This window comes from Ailuropoda melanoleuca, chromosome 2 (genome assembly GCF_002007445.2).
Source record: "Ailuropoda melanoleuca isolate Jingjing chromosome 2, ASM200744v2, whole genome shotgun sequence".
Classification (NCBI taxonomy): domain Eukaryota; kingdom Metazoa; phylum Chordata; class Mammalia; order Carnivora; family Ursidae; genus Ailuropoda; species Ailuropoda melanoleuca.
Genome location: NC_048219.1, coordinates 6,403,771 through 6,420,900, shown reverse-complemented (window position 1 = coordinate 6,420,900; position 17,130 = coordinate 6,403,771). Strand labels below are relative to the sequence as shown.

General features: G+C 52.7%; 1 protein-coding gene across 1 annotated transcript in view; it reads right to left on the bottom strand.

The window, feature by feature from the left end:
- ZDHHC18 (zinc finger DHHC-type palmitoyltransferase 18) overlaps positions 1-17,129 on the bottom strand; it is a gene marked incomplete at its 5' end in the record, with an annotated part of 22,840 nt that extends 5,711 nt beyond the window's left edge. Inside the window, 3 exons of the mRNA XM_011229408.3 lie at positions 1,242-1,391; positions 12,660-12,820; positions 16,939-17,129. Coding sequence (XP_011227710.2) covers positions 1,242-1,391; positions 12,660-12,820; positions 16,939-17,129 — 502 coding nt within the window. The remainder of the gene's footprint in view (positions 1-1,241; positions 1,392-12,659; positions 12,821-16,938) is intronic.
- Position 17,130: the final 1 nt, after the last annotated feature.

Here is a 17,130-nt window from a genome sequence, read left to right as displayed (position 1 = left end):
ACATACTTATTTATAATGAGTAGCCTGGCCAAGGACCCCTGCTCGATTGTCAGCTCCAGGAGGGGGCCTGTTTTGGACTCACACTGAGCCGAATCCCAATTCCAGGGTCCAGCAGTGCCTGGTACAAAGATCCACAAAAAAGTACTTGTTGCCTGGCCTATGACCCCGGCCACATGCCAACAACCAATGATCCCCATTCCTTGCTCTAGAACTAGAGGTCCAGGGAGGGGCTGGGCGGCTCTGTAACTTGTGGAGAGCGGGCATGAAAGGCCTCGTCAGAGGGCTGAGCTCACACCAGCACCACGTCCCCAGGGGCGGGGATCCCACCCAGACTGGTAAGGAGAGTTGTCTGTGAGAATATGGATCACAAGCCCACTGCAGGCCTCACACCATGGCCGGCCCTCTTCACCGGGGGTGGGTGGGGCGGGTTCTCAGGGATGAATAACGCTCACTGAGTCACGCACTTCCCTGCCTACCGTCATGGGTGTTCCCTGCTGTTCTCTCACTCAGGGAATGCTGAGCTAGTGTAATGAGCTCACTGCCTAGGGACCATGCACAGTCACCGTGGCTCAGCTTGCCTGGGTCCTCTTGTGTCACGTTTCCCTTATGACCCCCTCCCAGGGGCACACCCTCAGTCCCCAGCAGGGCTGCCTGGCCTCTGGCGAGCAAGAGGAGACAAAACAGTTTCTGGTTCCCCAGCAACCGCTGTGGTTGTGGGTCAGGAGCTTAGCTTCCAATCCTGGCTACATCCTCTCCACTTTACCAGCTTGAACTCCTCTGTTCCCAGATTCTTGTCCCTCCCAAACCCTGGGAATCAGATCAAAGTCGTTCAGTATAGCTGGCCCTGGACCACTGGATGGTAAACCATTCTCTCTCTGGACCAAAAATATCTAGAATGTTATTGCTCCAGTCTCTGGTTCCTGGAAACTTGGACCTACTGAGAACCAGGCTGAGGCCTGGAAGAAGGGTCCAGGGCCTCTCTGTATCTGCCCCATACTGCAGAGATGGGGGAAAGGAATCCACCAGTCCTGGGCTGAAGCCAAGATACCACTGGTCACTCTCTGAGCCTCTCCCCTGAAACCCTCCTCTGTCAGAGCAAATTTGGGTGAAGCAGACTTCCTGCCCAGCTCTGGCTGATTCAGACACAGCCCCGCCCCCATGAGTGACTCCCCTGTCTCCAGGGCTCCCTGCATCGCTCCCTGCATCGCTCCCTGCATCACTCCCTGCTGCCTCCCACTTACCCACACAGTTGTCACAGACACTGCAGTGTGAGGTCCGGGGTGGCCGAAACATCTTGCAGGTGAAGCAGTACTTCAACTTGACCGTCTGCCCATTGATCATCACCTCCCGGGTCCGAGGGGGTGGCCGGTATGTGGAACTGCCTGTGTTATCTGAGGGTGGGAGGAGAGAAAGATGGGGGATGTTCAAGCCAGGAGCCCCAGCTGGGGAGAAGCCACTGCTGCCTAGCAGGGACAAGAGAAGCCTTAGGGAAACCGCTTTCTGGGAACAAGCCACTGGGATAAAATGCGGGCCCAAGGCGGGGAAAAATATTAAGATCTGCTACCAGCTACTGAAACCTGCTGCGTGCCAAGCCCTGTGCTAAAGCTTTACACACCGGCTCACACACCGCTGGCCTTACACAACTTCGTGAAGGAGACCCTGGGAAGATTTAGGGAGGTTTATCTGAATCTTGTCAAGTCCAGATCTAAGGTCCCATTTCCAGGAGGTTCAGGCGATGGAAGGACAAAGTGAGCAACACTATGAGAAAATAATGAGAACCAGAATGTGGGACACCTACAAGACCACTGGCCTGATGTCTAACAAAATCAATGTCACTTCCAAAAAGAGAGGGAGATAGTTATAAATTAAGAGACGTGAACAAATGCAATGCACGATCCTAGATTGGATCCTGTTTTGAAAACCAAATCAAAACACGACAAGAAAGACATTTGGCAGGAAACTGGAAAAGGACTATAGATTAGGAATTTGGGAACTATTAATTTTCCTAGCTATAATAATGGAATTGTGGTCATGCAGGAGGCTGTCTTTAGATTTTGAAGACACATGTTGAAGTATTTATGGATAAACGGTCTATAATATCTACAATTTACTATGAAATGGTTTAATAAGAATTATAAGTATAGGGGCACCTGGCTGGCTCAGTCAGAAGGGCATGTGACTCTTGATCTCGGGATTGTGAGTTCTAGCCCCATGTTGGGTGTACAGACCACTGAAAAATAAAATCTTAAAAAAAAAACTTTAAAAAATTTAAAGAAAAAAGAAAGTAATTTTAAGTATATATGATACACATAAGAGACACTAATAACAACTATTAAATCTAGATGGTGAACATGCAGAAAAATCACTGTATTTCCCACTTTTCTGTATGTTTGAAATTTTTCATAATAAAAATTTTAAGAGGAAAAGAAGTGCAGAAATATATTGTATTCACGGATTAAAAGACTCAGCATTAGAAAAGGATTTATTCTCCCTAAATCAATCTGTACATCAACATAATGCCAGTCAAAAATCCCAGGATGTTTTTTGGGGGGGATGAAATTGACAAATTCAATCTAAAATTCATACAGAAATGCAAAGACCCAAGAATAGCTAAGGCACTCTTGAAGGAAAAAGCTAAAGGACTTATATGACTAGGTATCAAGACTAAGGATAAAGCTCTAGTACTTAAAAGGCCTAGTTTGGGTGCAAGGGTAGAAATGCAGATCAATGGAACAGAAGAGAATCCAGAAACAGACCTGACATGTACAAGGAGGGGCTCCTGGGACATTGCTCATATAGGGTTTCTTGATCTGGGTGCTGATCACATGTGTATGTTCAGTTTGGGAACACTCAACAAACAGGGCACTTGTGATTTGTACATGGCTTGTAAGTCCATTATACTTCAGTGAAAACTTAACAAAAAGAAAGTTTTAAGTAACTTGTCCGAGGTCATGAAGCTCTGATGCTGGCAAGCAGGAATCTGAACCCCGGTCTGCCATATGCAAAAGCTCACAATTCTATCCACTGAGCCTCTTGGTCCCCCAGGCCTCAAAGGACCAAAGTCCCCAAAGCAGTGGCTCCTTCCTGGACAGAATTCTGAGAGTCACATGAGGCTGCCTGTGATCCCCAGCCCTTTGCAATGTTCCCAGCCAATGCTTCACTGGATCTACTCCCCAGAGAGTATCTCCAGTTTGGCCACGTGTCTCCAACGATAACTTACGGAGTGCCTACCAGGTGCCCGGCACTATTCCAGGCGCGTAGTGTGCATCGATGAGGCAAACGTACTTGTGTCTCACATTCCAGTTACCAAATAGACTCTTGCTACGCTGTCCACCACCACCCCAACCACCGCATGTTTAAAATGGAACTAAGCACCCGAACATTTCTTCTCTAAAAGCGGCAGCAGGGTAAAGGCCGGTGGGGTGTGAGGCCAGTGGACACACTCTGAAACCCGGTTTTGCCACTCTCTGGTTATGGGAAATGTCGAAGTCAAATGAACTTCTCTGAGCCTCGGTTTTCTCACTTGTAAAATGGAAGTAACAGGCAGAATGGAGCATGAGTCCGGGCTCCACCTCTTACTAGCTGGGTTTTTCCTAACAGTATCATTTGCTAGATGTTCGACCAGGCAAATCATCATCTCTCTGTGTCCGTGTTTCCTTGATCACTGAAATGGGGATAATAGTAGTACCCACATCACAGGGTTGTGGTGAGGGTTAAATGAGTTAATATACGTGATGTGGCACAAAGTGAATGCTCAAGAAGAACACAGAATTACGAGAAGGAAAGCAAGAGGCGAGGAAGATGAAACACTTCGCTGAGCGCCGACTGTATGCTAAGCACGCTGTATACGTTATCTTTTTGAATCCTGAGAACATCCCAGCAGGTAAGGTTATCACTGCCACCTCCAGGCTACGGTTAAGGAGCCTTTTTAGTGAGGTGAAGTGACGTGCTCCATTCCCAGCTAGGAAGTGGCAGAACCAGGATGTGAACCCAAGTTTCCAAAACTTGGGTTCGAGGTCTTTTTGTAAAATTTAAAGTGTCACAGTGAGTGTTATTTAACCCTGCCTGGTTCCTTATTTCTGCCAGTGGCCCAATCCAAGGGCTGGAAAGAACCTCAAAGAGCATATAACACAGCCCCTAGCACCTAGCAGACACTTGATAATTGCCCCTTCACTGCCTGCCTCTCTTCTAACCCCTTCAGTTTACAAATGAGAAAACAGGCCCAGAGAGGTCAGGGAAGGTGCCCAAAGCCACACAGTCAGTGAGTGGCAGAGTCAGGGGAACTCCGTTTGGACACCCTCTGCACACCCTTCCTTCTCCCTGACCCCTTCACGGCCAGTCACTAGGTCTCATCGGAATCTTCATTCATAACCTTTCACTCTCCTCCCAACGCCCTAACCCAGGCCAGGCCCCTGTCACCGAACGGGCTTCCCCAGAAGACTCCCTGCTTCCAGCCCCTCTGTGTTCCAGCCCCCCCCTGCACACGCCTCCATATTTCTCTAAATAATGCCTTTGGAGTTACAGCCCTTCACTGGCCTCCCCTAAAAACCAGATAAAGGACAACTTTCCGTCCTGATCCCAGGGCCCTCCACAACTGGGCCCGACCTCCGCTCCCGGCTTTTTTCCCACTACTCTTCCCCGAGTCCCTGCAGCCTCGGCTTCTTGCCCCTGTTCCAACCAAGCCATGGCCCCTGCCTTCTCCTTGCTCACCGGGACTCTCCTGCTCCCTGTCCAGTCTCCAGCAGCTCCTCTGAGCACTGCTGCCACGGGGCTCTTGTGCCTTGCACACGCACCTGCTCCCTGCCAGGCTGTGATGGGACTGACGGCTCTGTGTCTCTCCACCTAGACTGCATGGCCCCTGAGGGCAGGGATGGCGGAATAAACAGGCAGTTCCAGGCTTAGAGACCATGAGGGAGCGGGCACAGACGAGAGAATACACTCTGGACTCAGGGAGGCCTATCAAATCCTGACCCCTCCATTTACCCGCCAGTGCCGTCAGAGAAGTTACTTAACCTCTGTGAGCCTGTTGTTGCATCTGAAAGAGAAGACAAGTGACAGCTGTCTGGAAGGCTTATAGAAGGATCAGAAAGAGTACCTGGAAGGAATTGGCGCTTGATGAGTACTTCCTAACAGCTGTTCTCAGAAGGGTCACAAGGCATGGGCTCTGGAGTCTGCAACCCTAGGTCTGAATCATGATTTTGCTACCCACTCACTACGGAAGGAAGTCCCTTCGCTTTCTGGAGCCTCGGTTTCCTCAGCCGTGAACTAGAGAGAAGACAGTCTCAGTCTCACAGGATTGTGGTGAGTGCTCAGTGAGATGACGCAGGACAGCCCCGAGCCCGGTGCTAGACCCACAGGAGTCTCGGTCTTAACACAATTCACACCGGGACGTTCCAGCAGGCAGAATTCTCCAGCTCCTTCCAAAACTCCCGATGCTACTCCAAACCCAACCTGTAACCCTACCCCATGGGCCCCAGGTCCAGCTCCCGTCCCTGCCCACTGCTGGCTTCCAGGCTTGGACACAGGCTTTAGAACCAGACCAGACAAGGGGTCCAACCGCAACTAGCTACATGATGTGAGTCAAGTGGCTTAACTTCTCTGTGCCCTCATCTGCTAAAAAAGAATACAGGACATAATCAAACTGACTTCCTAATGTTGTGAAGGAAGATGAAGTGAGAACTCAGCAAGTGGGCTTATTAGCAAAACATCTAGCACCAGGCCAGAGCTGAATAGACACGAGCCATTATTATTATTGTTCTTTCTACAAAAAACTACATTCCAAACAACTTATTTACCAAACTTCAGAACCCAACTCATCCGTGAGTGAAGGGCAGCCACAGACCCACTTGAGGAAAGAGGAGAAGAAAATTCCTGGAATCCTCACTGGGTTTCCACAGGCCCTCCCCTAGGCAGGGAGGAGACTCCTATCAGTATGTTCTGGCGGGGGAGGGGGGGGGCAGGCTTCCTCCTCTCTAGAACTCTGACAAAGAGGAAGTGAAGCTCTGCACACCCAACTTCCTTGGGTTGCCAAGAGCCAGGGGCGGGGGAGAGAAAGTGACCCCTGGAGCAAGAGAGCCACCCACATGCGCCAACCGCGGGGCCCTCAAAAGTTGGGTCAAAGGAGGCCACACAGGGATACCGCTGTGGAGACTGGCCCCCACTGGGGAGGAAGGCAAGCCGCTGTCCCACTGTTTATTCTCAGGCCAGACCACGCGGACCAATCAGGGCCCTTATTCGTGCCCGGAGCAAGGCCCCTTGCCATTCCTGACCACAAGGCTCAGCCTCTTAAGTTTCAATAGAGAAAAACAATTTTCAAAGTGTACTGATATTCCCTGTCTCACCTGATGCACCAAAGTTGCTCTGGGCTGGGTGAGGGGGTATGTACCCACATTCTACAGATGAGGACTTCACCTCAATAGTATAAGGTAGGGCTGAAATTAGAACCCTTCCAAATATTCTCTCAAACATTGCCAACTACTATGTCAAGATACTGTACAAGGCCTGGGGGTGGCAGGTGAGGGGGGAAAAGGCAAATACATACAGATAAGTCAAATATGGTTCCTTTAAAAAAAAAAAATTTAAAGGGGCTCCTGGATGGCTCAGTCGATACAACATGCGACTCTCGATCTTGGAGTTGTAAGTTTGAGCCCTACATTGGATGTAGAGATTACTTCAAATCAAATCAAATCAAATCACATCAAATCACATCAAATCCTGGGGCGCCTGGGTGGCTCAGGCAGTTGAGAGTCTGACTCATGATTTCAGCTCAGGTCTTGATCGCAAGGTTGTGAGTTCAAGCCCCGCTTTGGGCTCCATGGCGTGGAGACTACTAAAAAAACAAAAAACAACAACGACCACCTTAAAAAAATATATAAAAAATAAAATTTAAAAATAAATTTAAAATAAAAATTGGGAAAAAACGGTGGGGGCGGGGTGCCTGGCTGGCTCTGTCAGTAGAGTGTCTGACTCTTGATCTCGGGGTTATGAGTTCAAGCCCCACGTTGGGCCTAGTGCTTCCTTTAAAAACCGCATTAGCTTTGCTCAATCAGTCTAGAAAATATTTGCTGAAGAAAAGAAGAAAGAGTGGTAAGAGATGTTATCTCTGCCCTAAGGGAGTCTAAGATCTACTCCAAGGCTTTCTGCTTTGGGCTTTTCCCCAAGAAGTAAAAAGACACTCTCCTGCTAGCAGGGCCTTCCTGCTTCCTTCTAGCTGAGACTCTAAAGCCCCTGGGGCTGTGGTAATGAGGGGCAAGGCTCCTCCTCACTGAGCACCTGTGAGAAGCAAATGAATCTCCCACCACTTTCGCCCTCACCAAGGGGCGTGCCGTGGGTCCCTCCACCCCAACCCCAGCCCGTGAAGGGGAGCAGGCAGGCATTCTGCAGTCACAGCCAGATGGCTGGCTCTGTGACTGAAGCCAATGGCTGGCGTGAGAGTCCCCGGGGGCGGGCATGAGCCACTGAGCAGGCTGCAGGGAGGGAAGGCTGGGATCCCCACCTGCCTTGCTGGGTCCTCACTGTTGGCCTTCGTTGCCCCCACCTGTGGAGGAAACAGCTGCAGGGCTGTGGTCTCCCCAGCTTCGAGGTCAGCCACGGTGCCCAGGCCATGGGTCACTGTAACCCCCATCTGACCATTTCTTTTTTTTCTTCTTTTTAAAGATTTTATTTATTTATTTGAGAGATAGAGACAGCCAGCGAGAGAGGGAACACAAGCAGGGGGGAGTGGGAGAGGAAGAAGCAGGCTCATAGCAGAAGAGCCTCATGTGGGGCTCGATCCCATAACGCCGGGATCACGCCCTGAGCCGAAGGCAGACGCTTAACCGCTGTGCCACCCAGGCGCCCCCAGACCATTTCTGTTCATTCCACAGGTTTATGGAGCGCCCGCCACCTACCAGCTGAGGGACAGGCTGGAGGACACAGGAAGAGCGTGGCCTGAGGGCAGAGGGAGCGGGTGAAGTGGGTAATTACAGAGTGTAAGAGGCACTGTGCGTCAAGTCTGGTGACTGTGGGGCAGTCTGATCTCATTCTGAAACCTGGTCCGGCCACTTGTTGGCTTGTGACTTTGAGGAAGCAGCCTAACCTCTCTGGGCCTCAGTTCCTCCCTGGGTGATAATTGTATCAGACCTGTAAGATCGTGCTGGGGATGAGAAATACAAAGGCCTAACCCACAGCTCGTGGATCAATGGTATTGCTGGTGTCATACCCGATACCGGGGGAATGTGTGGGGTGGGGGGCGGGAGGCGGCATACAAGGAAGCAACAAAAGGTGAAGCCCAATTAAGCCAGACCAGGAGGAATGACTCACCAGGGAAGGAGGGCTAAAGGAGGCTGTGCGAACAAAGCAAAGGCACAGAGGCATGAACATGCACAGCGTGGCTAGGGGCTCCGGGGGGTGGGGGCAGGTAGGCTGGCGTTGGCCTCGAGCCTGCAAGCAAGTGCGCCTCTGCGGGCAAGTTTTCAGGAAGGTGGAAGAGGATCTGTTTCTTGGCCATAACACTAAGTAACACTGATTCAGGTGATCAGAAAGTTATTCCCTTTTCAATTTTCTTTCAAGCCTTTGATTCCATCAAGGGGAAAACTCTTGATTTCTAATACCTAATAGCTGTGATCAAGCCTTAAAGTGACTATTTCTGCAGGCAACTATAACCACCAAGAATTCTGTAACATCGTTATGTTTGGTTTTTATGATTATCTTCTACTCGGAGTAAGAGGCTTTCCTTTCGCTTACAAGGGTGATAAAAATTTTCCTTGAAAGATACATTTAAAAACGAGTCACTTAAAGGAAAATACTAAGGAAATGAAGGTACAAGGTGAGATGCAGAAAGGGCAAGAATCATAAAGGCTGTACCCAAATGACCGAACTTTAGGAAATGCTGCTGAGGCCACGAGAGAGTCACCCAAATTCTAAGCCAGGGAGGGTTGGGCCCAAATCTGGGTCTTGGAAAGACAACTGTGATTGAAGGGAGAAGCCAGGTGTTGGGGCCTGGTCGGCAGGGCCAATCCAGGTAGCAAATGAGGCAGGTCTGCCCTAGGGCAGTGGGCTTCACAAGGACCTGAGGGGAGACACTCTGGGCACAGAAAGGCTGCAGTTTGTGACCTGCTGGGAGATGGCAGAGGGAGAGGCAGCCTTTATGTCTGTTCTGTCAGCTGTCAACGTGTCTAGGTCAGTGTCTGTCGCTCTGATCTGGGTGTTTCTTTCTTTTTCTTTTTTTTTTTTAAGATTTTATTCATTTATGTGACAGAGAGACAGCCAGCGAGAGAGGGAACACAGCAGGGGAGAGGGAGAGGAAAGCAGGCTCCCAGCCGAGGAGCCCGATGTGGGACTCGATCCCGGAACCCCGGGATCACGCCCTGAGCCGAAGGCAGTTCGCTTTAACGACTGCGCTACCCAGGCGCCCCACCGATCTGGGTGTTTCTATCGTCTCCCATCGCACTGGGAGCCTCTTGGGGGCAATGTTGCCATTTCCTACCACTTTTCCAACTTGCCAGAGTGCCTGGACTCTGTATGGCCTTGTAGGGTGACCCAGCTGCATGGCTCGCCAGCTGACAAGTCAAGATCTCAGACCAGGATGACCAACTGCCCTGGTTTGCCTATGACCGAGGGGTTTCCCAGGACATGAGACTGGAAGGAGCCGGTCAGCCCACCTCAGACAGTCCTTGCCGGGCGGCAACCTTGGGCTAGAGCCTGTCGGGCTGGAGTTGCTGGCCTATGGGGCCAAAGTGAGAAGCCCACAGTCTGCATGGGCCCCGGTAATCATCAGCACATGTTTATGTGACCAGCACCATCCACCTCAAAGCTGGTCCCCAACCTTCTTGAAAAGGCTCAGTGACCTTAGTCCTTTTTGAGAAAATATATTTCACCCTGATTAGAAACCTCCTGGCCCCACCCTCAAATCTGGCTCCTGTTCAAGTTTCAGAGTTCAAAAGCCTCAAAGATGTCACTTTCCAGGCTTGGCAGCTGTTTTCAAACAAAGTCTCCAACCCTGACATTTAGGGCCCTACGTGACTAATTCCACCCCGTTCTCCAACCAGAATTTCTCTAATTCTCTGAAGTATTCCTCCTGTTCCAGCCAACATGGCCTGCTCAGGGTTCCATGCCTGTCCCCGCTCCTGCCCATTCTGTCCTCTCCTCCTCTGTTCCTTCTGCCTGGAGGGCTGCCTTCACACATATCCCTGTGCTTGAACTGCACCCAAACTTTAAGGTTTGGCTCAAGGCACCTCTCCATGAAGCCTCTCCATATCCCCCAGGCAGAAGATACTCCTGGTTTCTCTGATCCTCTTCCAAAGCCTAATCTTACCTGTGGCAGCTGGTCAGGGCTCCCACCCTGGACTGAGCTAGCCTGGAAACCACCAGAAGTCAGGGTCTACATCAGATTTGTTTGTGGCCTCCCACCTCCTCCCCCTGTACTCAGGAGTCAGCATACAGAATTAACACATAAATGATTAAACCCATACTGCCTAACTGGGAGAAGTTCCAACTGTCTCTCCATCAGTCACCTGGGGACACCATGGAGGGCCCCTACAGAGGCTCATCCATTCAGCCAACATCCCCGGGCCCTCCAACTGGCAGACTAGGTGAACAAGACCTTCACTGTCCAAGAGAGGCTGCTAGGCCTGCCCAACACTTTGTAACAATCACCATACAGCACAGGGACTAGAAAAGAAGGACAAGGAGCTCTGGGAACATGTCATGGAAGGTCTGGCCCAACTGGGGTCCATGAAAGCGTCTCAGAATACGGAATACCGGTGTTGAGATCTAAGAATGAAGTCAGTGTGGCCACCGAAGACCGGAGACGTGTCCCTGTGGCCATCTCAGAAGAGAAAGCAAGGGGTTGAGAGTCAAGGCACACAGTCTGTCTCCATTCCTCCACTCCCTGGCAGTGTGCCCACCTGCCTCAGTTTCTGCATCAGCATAGCAGGGATGTGGGAGGATTTGTGGGGATAATGGATGGGAAGCACTCGGTACACGGTCAAGCACTCCCCAAACATGGGGGATTACAGTTGTCATTATCACCCACACCGCTCACAGGAGGCCAGAGGATTCCAGGCGGCCGGATCTCCAAGCTCAGGCTGAGTTGGATCATAATCCTGCCCCACGATTAGCCCCGACCTGGAGGGAGGAGAAACGGGCTGCCCCTTGGCCTTTCCCGTTGTGAGGTGGAGCGCCCAGCTCAGACTGCAGGCTTCTGGAGAAGCACAGTCCCGTCTAGGAGGCCAAGCAGTGAGCAGCCCAGGGGCACAAGGGGGGAGGAAGCTGGAGGCAGGCAGAGGAAGACAGCAACCGAGGGCGGGGCCGAGGACAGGCCTAGGCAGAGGAATGAGATGAAGAACAAAGGACGAGAGAGAACGTCCTCCCCCTTCCTGCCCACCCTCCTGAGTTGCTCCAGAAAATCACGGGAATGACTTCCAGAGACGGATGCAGCAGGCTCTGACATTTACAGGCCACGGGTCTCTTCAAGGCCAGTTAGACATTTAAAAGCCTGTCTAAAAGCCACCCTGTTAGGGGAAGGAACCGACCACGGACCGGAAACCCCTGAGGTGTGCAAACAGCCACGTCACTTCTCCCCAGGAAGGAGCTGGGGTGGAGCAAACTGAGATGAGGGCCCTAGCCTCAGCACCCAGCCTCCCAGGGGGCCCCACACTGGTCTGCGAGGAATCGAGGACTGTCTGCGGTGCCCAGGAGCACAGGTTCTTTCTACCCACGCTGGCCTTCCTGCTGTTCATTACACATACCAGCTTGTTCGCCATTCCAGGCTTTCACTTTTACTGTTTCTGGACAGCATATTACTGGCTCCATCACACCATTCAGGGCTCCTCTCTAGTACCACCTCCTCCTAGAAGCTTTCCCAGGTCACCTACTCAAAACGAGCCCACTCCCTACACATACTGTGCTCTTCCTCTAGACACCCACACAGCTCAGTCCCTCATCTCGTCACATCTTTGCTGCTTTGCTCAGAAGTCACCCCCTTTACGAAGCCTTTCCTGATCACCCTACTTAAAACCATAATCCCTCCGCCCAGCTCTCACCCTTCCTCCCTGCTTTCCTCTTCGACATCCTAGATGTTTAATTGTTAACTGTCCTTCTCCTCCTGCTGGAACATCAGCTCCAATAGGCCAGGGCATTACTGTCGCATTTGTTCACTTCTGCATCGTCAGCATCTAGAAAAGTACCTGGCACATAACAGGGGTTTAACCGACGTCTGATGAGAGAATGAGTAAGTACACGAATGTTTAAGGGCAGAGACTCTGGTCAGACTGTATGAGATCTCATCCCAGCTATTCCACCTACTGGGTGGTCTTGGGCCACTTACTTGACTCCTCTGAGACTCAATGTAAGGACAGTAACAACAGTCCTTGTCTCATAGGATTACTGGCAGATTAAATCAGATCATGTGTGTAGAGAGGTAAAAACCCTGCCCGGCCCCCGTGAGCACTCAGGACTAAGCCGGCGGCCACTGCAGCCTTCACGGGCTAGCATCTCTTGCTTGCTTAGTTGCTCACGGGTTTATCACGCGTGTCCACTCTGGGGTCAGCTCCGGCCTGCCTTACTGACTACTGTGCCCTCAGTTTCTGGCAAGGTGTGGGAAGAGAACATCAGGCCTCTTCTCAAATCAAGTAGGATGGAGCTGGGAGACACAGCTCCAGCTGGAGGGGCAGCCTCACCGATCTGTTTCTCCAAGGCGGCCGCCTCGCAGACGGTGGCCCGGGGCAGGATCCCGGGGTCGGTGAAACTCGTCTGCAGCAGGCAGCTCATGACGAAGAAGAAGAGGATGGCGGCGATGATGGGGATGGCGAGGGTCAGCTGGCGGGCCAGGAAGGGACAGCTAGAGAGAGAGAGGGGGAGAGAGAGATGAGCAGATACCCGGAGGGCTCCCTGGGGCATAGGGCTACAGCACCACGGGGCTACAGCACCAGGCAGGTGTCGTCATCCCAGAAACACCAGAGTTCGCAGCGCGGAGAGCTTTCCCTGAGGAAGAGGGACAGCTCCGAAGCCAGTGCCTAGAGCAGACATCACTAATTCATCCTTGTACTTTCCCTCTGAGCCAACAGCAGACATAATCAATAGATCCAGCACTTTTTTTTTTTTAATGAGCTGAGAAGAGGGATCTAGATCCTAGCACCCTTAACCCCCACACTTAGCTGCAGCCTCAGAATCCTTCTAAACACAAAGCTTCAGGCAGCCACTACCAACTCGCTTGAGTTGACCATCCATGACAATGTTCACTCACTCACTCACTCCACAAATATTTAGCGAGGTCTTACAGATGCCAGGCAACACCTTCACCAAACAGCAGTGAGCAAGAGCGTTGTTCCCCACCCCTCATGAGGCTTTGGTCTACTGGGGAAAACAGACCTGTGAACAGAGAAGAGCCACATAGGCCTGTGTGTGCTAACATGGGAAAGAGGAAAACGGCCGAACAGTCAGGAAAGTCTGGCTGAAGGAGATAATGCCTAAGCTAAAATCTGAAGAATGAAAAGGGTCAGCCAGGTGAAGGTGGTTAGGCGGAAGAGCATGGTCCGGGCACTGCCACTGTCATCCAAGGGCTGGCATCCCAAGTCAGTGCGTTCAGGTCCCAGAGCCCAGCTGGTGGAGAATGGCCTGTGCACGGGCTGACTTTGAGGCCTGCCCACGCGATTAACCGCTGTCCTCGGCTGTCTTCCCTCCAGGGCCAGAGTGGCACCTGATGGGGTGAGGAGCTGCTACTCGGGGAAATGACAGACTGCTGGGAGGCCAGAATCAGCCAAGGAGCTGGCACAGCTGCGGAAAGCAGACCTGTGGACATCTGCACGCTCTGTCCAGAGCCTCTACTGCCAGAGGCTCTGGCCTCCAGAGAGGCCCTCCCCTTGAAGAGCAGAGACTACCAAGACCAAGGGCTCCAACGGGACCACACATTCTTCCCCAAACACTTCAGTGGTCCCTGGGTCCAAGCCTCAAACAAAGCTGGGCCCTCTGTGTCACCCACATGACAATCAACCAGTTCACGGATAGCCAGACTCTTTGCGGCATGGAGACTTGAAGTCTGAGACTTACAGAACCCTCAGAAACACCAATTCCTGGCTCCCTGATTTTATACAGGGGGGCCCTGAGGCCCACAGCCACATCCAAGGTCACCTAGCAGCCAACAACAGGACTGGTACCTCCAGGCCCTCAGCAAAAACTCTCTATATTCACTCAACAAATATTTACTGTATTGAGTGCCTACTATACACCAGGCCATTCCAGGCACTGAAAACACAACTGTGAGGAGAACGAAGTCCTGCCTTGGTGAAGAGACAGGCAACAAACAAGCAGAAAGTATGCGCATAGTATGTTCAGATGGTGGCAAGTGCTTCCAGAAAACAAGCAGTCAAGAAAGAGGGATAGGAGGGAGGGGAGTGGTTTGTTATCTTATAGGGACAGTCTGGGAAGGAGGGAAGAAAAGTGAGGGAGTGAGCCATGAGATTATCCAAAGGAAGTGTATCGAAATCAGTGCAAAGGCCCGGAGGCAGGAATGTGCAAAGAGGCCAATGTGCCTGGAGGAGGATGCATGGGGAGGTGGGGGAAGTGGGAGGAGAGGGACAGAGAGGAAGCCTATCATCAGGGTTCTGGCTCTTATTCGAGAGCCAGGGAGGATGGGGGGGGGGACTGGGATCTGACTTAGAATTAAAGGGGTACTGTGGCCTCCCTGTGGTGTGGGAAGTGGGGCCAAAGCCAGGCACCCTGCTGACAGCCCTGTGCAATAATCCACCAAACCAAACAATGAAGCAAAACCACTCTCAGCAAGAAAAGCCCCAGAGAGCCACTCTCCGTTTCCCCAGAGCAATGGGAGAACGTGAGCTCACTCCCTCCCCAGCATTTCCCTGTGCCGGGTCCCTACTGAGGTTTCACCCCAGTTCAGACCCAGAGGTGCTCTAAACCCAAGCCCTCCTGCCAACTCCACCAGCCCAACTGAGGGAGAGCAGAGACAAGGCGAGATGATTCATAAGCCCTCCCCAAACCCAGAAGTCCTTTCTCCCTTCTCTGGGAGACAAATCTGTCAACAGTTAAGATACCCACGCAGCCCAGAGAAGATCGTGCTTCTGAACTGACTGAAACCCATGCTGCAGGGTCATGGGGGTCAACTTCCTCCTGCCCAGGCTGCGACCCGGGGGCGGGGGCGGGGGGGACTGGAAAAGGAACTTTCAAAACACTCATGCAGGTCAGCCCAGCGAGATGGATCTGAAACTCAGCCCAGGGAACATGCTGGAGGCTGGGGGGCTGCCCAGAGCTTCTGCCTGTTATATTATTCTGGAACTTTTTATCCACCCTGACTCAGAAAGGAAGCGGGGAAAGGGAGAAGCTAATTCGTAAGAAGTCCTCACCTTGCTTCAAGGGGAAACCCAAGGTTGCAGATACGGGATCTGGCAGCTGGACAGAGTCCCTGGGGGTGGTGTCTTTGTGGTAGTCTAAGCAGCCACAGGCCCTTAGGCAGTGCTTTAAGGTGGAGACAACAGCTAAGAGCAGAAACCAGCATGAAGTGCTGGTTCCTGTTTAAAAGCTTACGTACATGACCTTGTGCCACCCTCATGACGACCTATTATAAAACCCCGTTTTATAGACAAGGGCACTGGAGGTGAAGGGACTGCCCCGAGGTCATGCAGTCTGCAGGTGGTGCGTGGTGGGGCCGGACTGGAAGCAGGTCTGTTGGCTGCGGAGATGGAGTTGTTCACCACACCGCACAGTTAAGGAAGACCACAAAGGATGGAGAGAAGTAGGAGGGGAAGTGTGAGTGTGTGTGCAAAGACTCACACAGCAGATGGCTCAAGCTAGACACCAAGTTTTCCAAGCTGGAAAACTTCCCATACAAAAATGTGACCCTGGGAAGTGACAAGCATCCCCTCCTCCAACCAGAAAATGGAGATACTGTGTGGGCCAATCCTGGGTCACTGGGGATCAAAAGCCCCCATGGGGGCAAATCACGCCAAAGCACTGTGGACTCTGGAGAAATAACAAGGCCCTGCAGCTGTTTCTGACCTGGGACAGGCAGGGGTATGCTCCAGAATGTTGAGAAGGCAAAGAAAACCAGGAGGTCAGAGGTGGGGGGCAGGGGCTTGGCAGAGTCTGAGGGAAGGCTGGGAAAGGATGGGGAAGCTAAGGAAGGTGCTGGAGGGAAGAGGGAGGAGAGAGGCCTGAGAGGCCCAAAGCTGTTTGGGAAGATTGCCTGAGGGCCTAGAGGGAAAGACTGAGGGGAAAGCAAGGGAGAAAGGTCTGAGCACAGAGAGATAAGAGGGGACCCCAGAGGGGGCCCAAAGGCAGCTAGGAGATTTGTGATGGGGCCTATAAAGCCAAAGGACACGAAAGAAATTCAGAAGTTGTCGGGAAGGGACGGAAAGCAAAGACACCTGGAGGGGTCGAAAAGAAGCTGGGGGGTGGGGGATGGGGTAGGCAAGAGGTGGTCTGGGGGAGAGGTGAGGGAAAGGCGAGGGCAAGGAGGTCCGGAAGGCCTGAGCCAGGTTCTGAGAGGGCACAGAGAATGGGGCTGTGGAGGGACACGGGAAGGTGGCGCTCCTGGCAGAGGCTGGCAAAGGCAGGGTGCCAGGGAAAAGCAGGGAAGGATTGGGGGGGGGCGGGCCGCAGAGGATGGGGCATCCAGACGGGCAAGAGAGGATGGAGAGTGGGTGGGGGTAGAGGAGAGGGCCCAGGAAGGCAGGTGAGAGATATGCAAGGGGACTGGGAAGGCCTGGGGGCAGATCCCGAGCGGAGTGCGGAGGACATAGGCCCCAGAGGAGCAGGGAGGGGAGGGTGCCAGACAGGTGCAGAGAAGGGTGGAGCGCCCAGGGATGTGGGAGAGGACGCGGGACCCAGCGGGGACCCAGAAGGGCTGGAGTGCCCACGCAGGACCCGGGCAGGTGGGGCGCGCGGCAGGGGGCTGAGGGGACCGGGCGCCCGAGGGGGCGGGGCCGGGGGCGCTGCCGGACTCACTCGAAGACGAAGAAGAGGACGGTGGTGGTGAGGATGAGCAGCAGCGTGAGTGCGAAGACGCCGCCGTGGCCGGCCAGCATGAGGCGGCCGCCGCAGTAGAAGCGGTTGCGGCCCGGGAACACCTCCCACTTGCGCCGCGGGCGGCGGCCGATGCTCCCGCTGCCGCTGCCACTGCTGCTCCAGCGCGGCGCG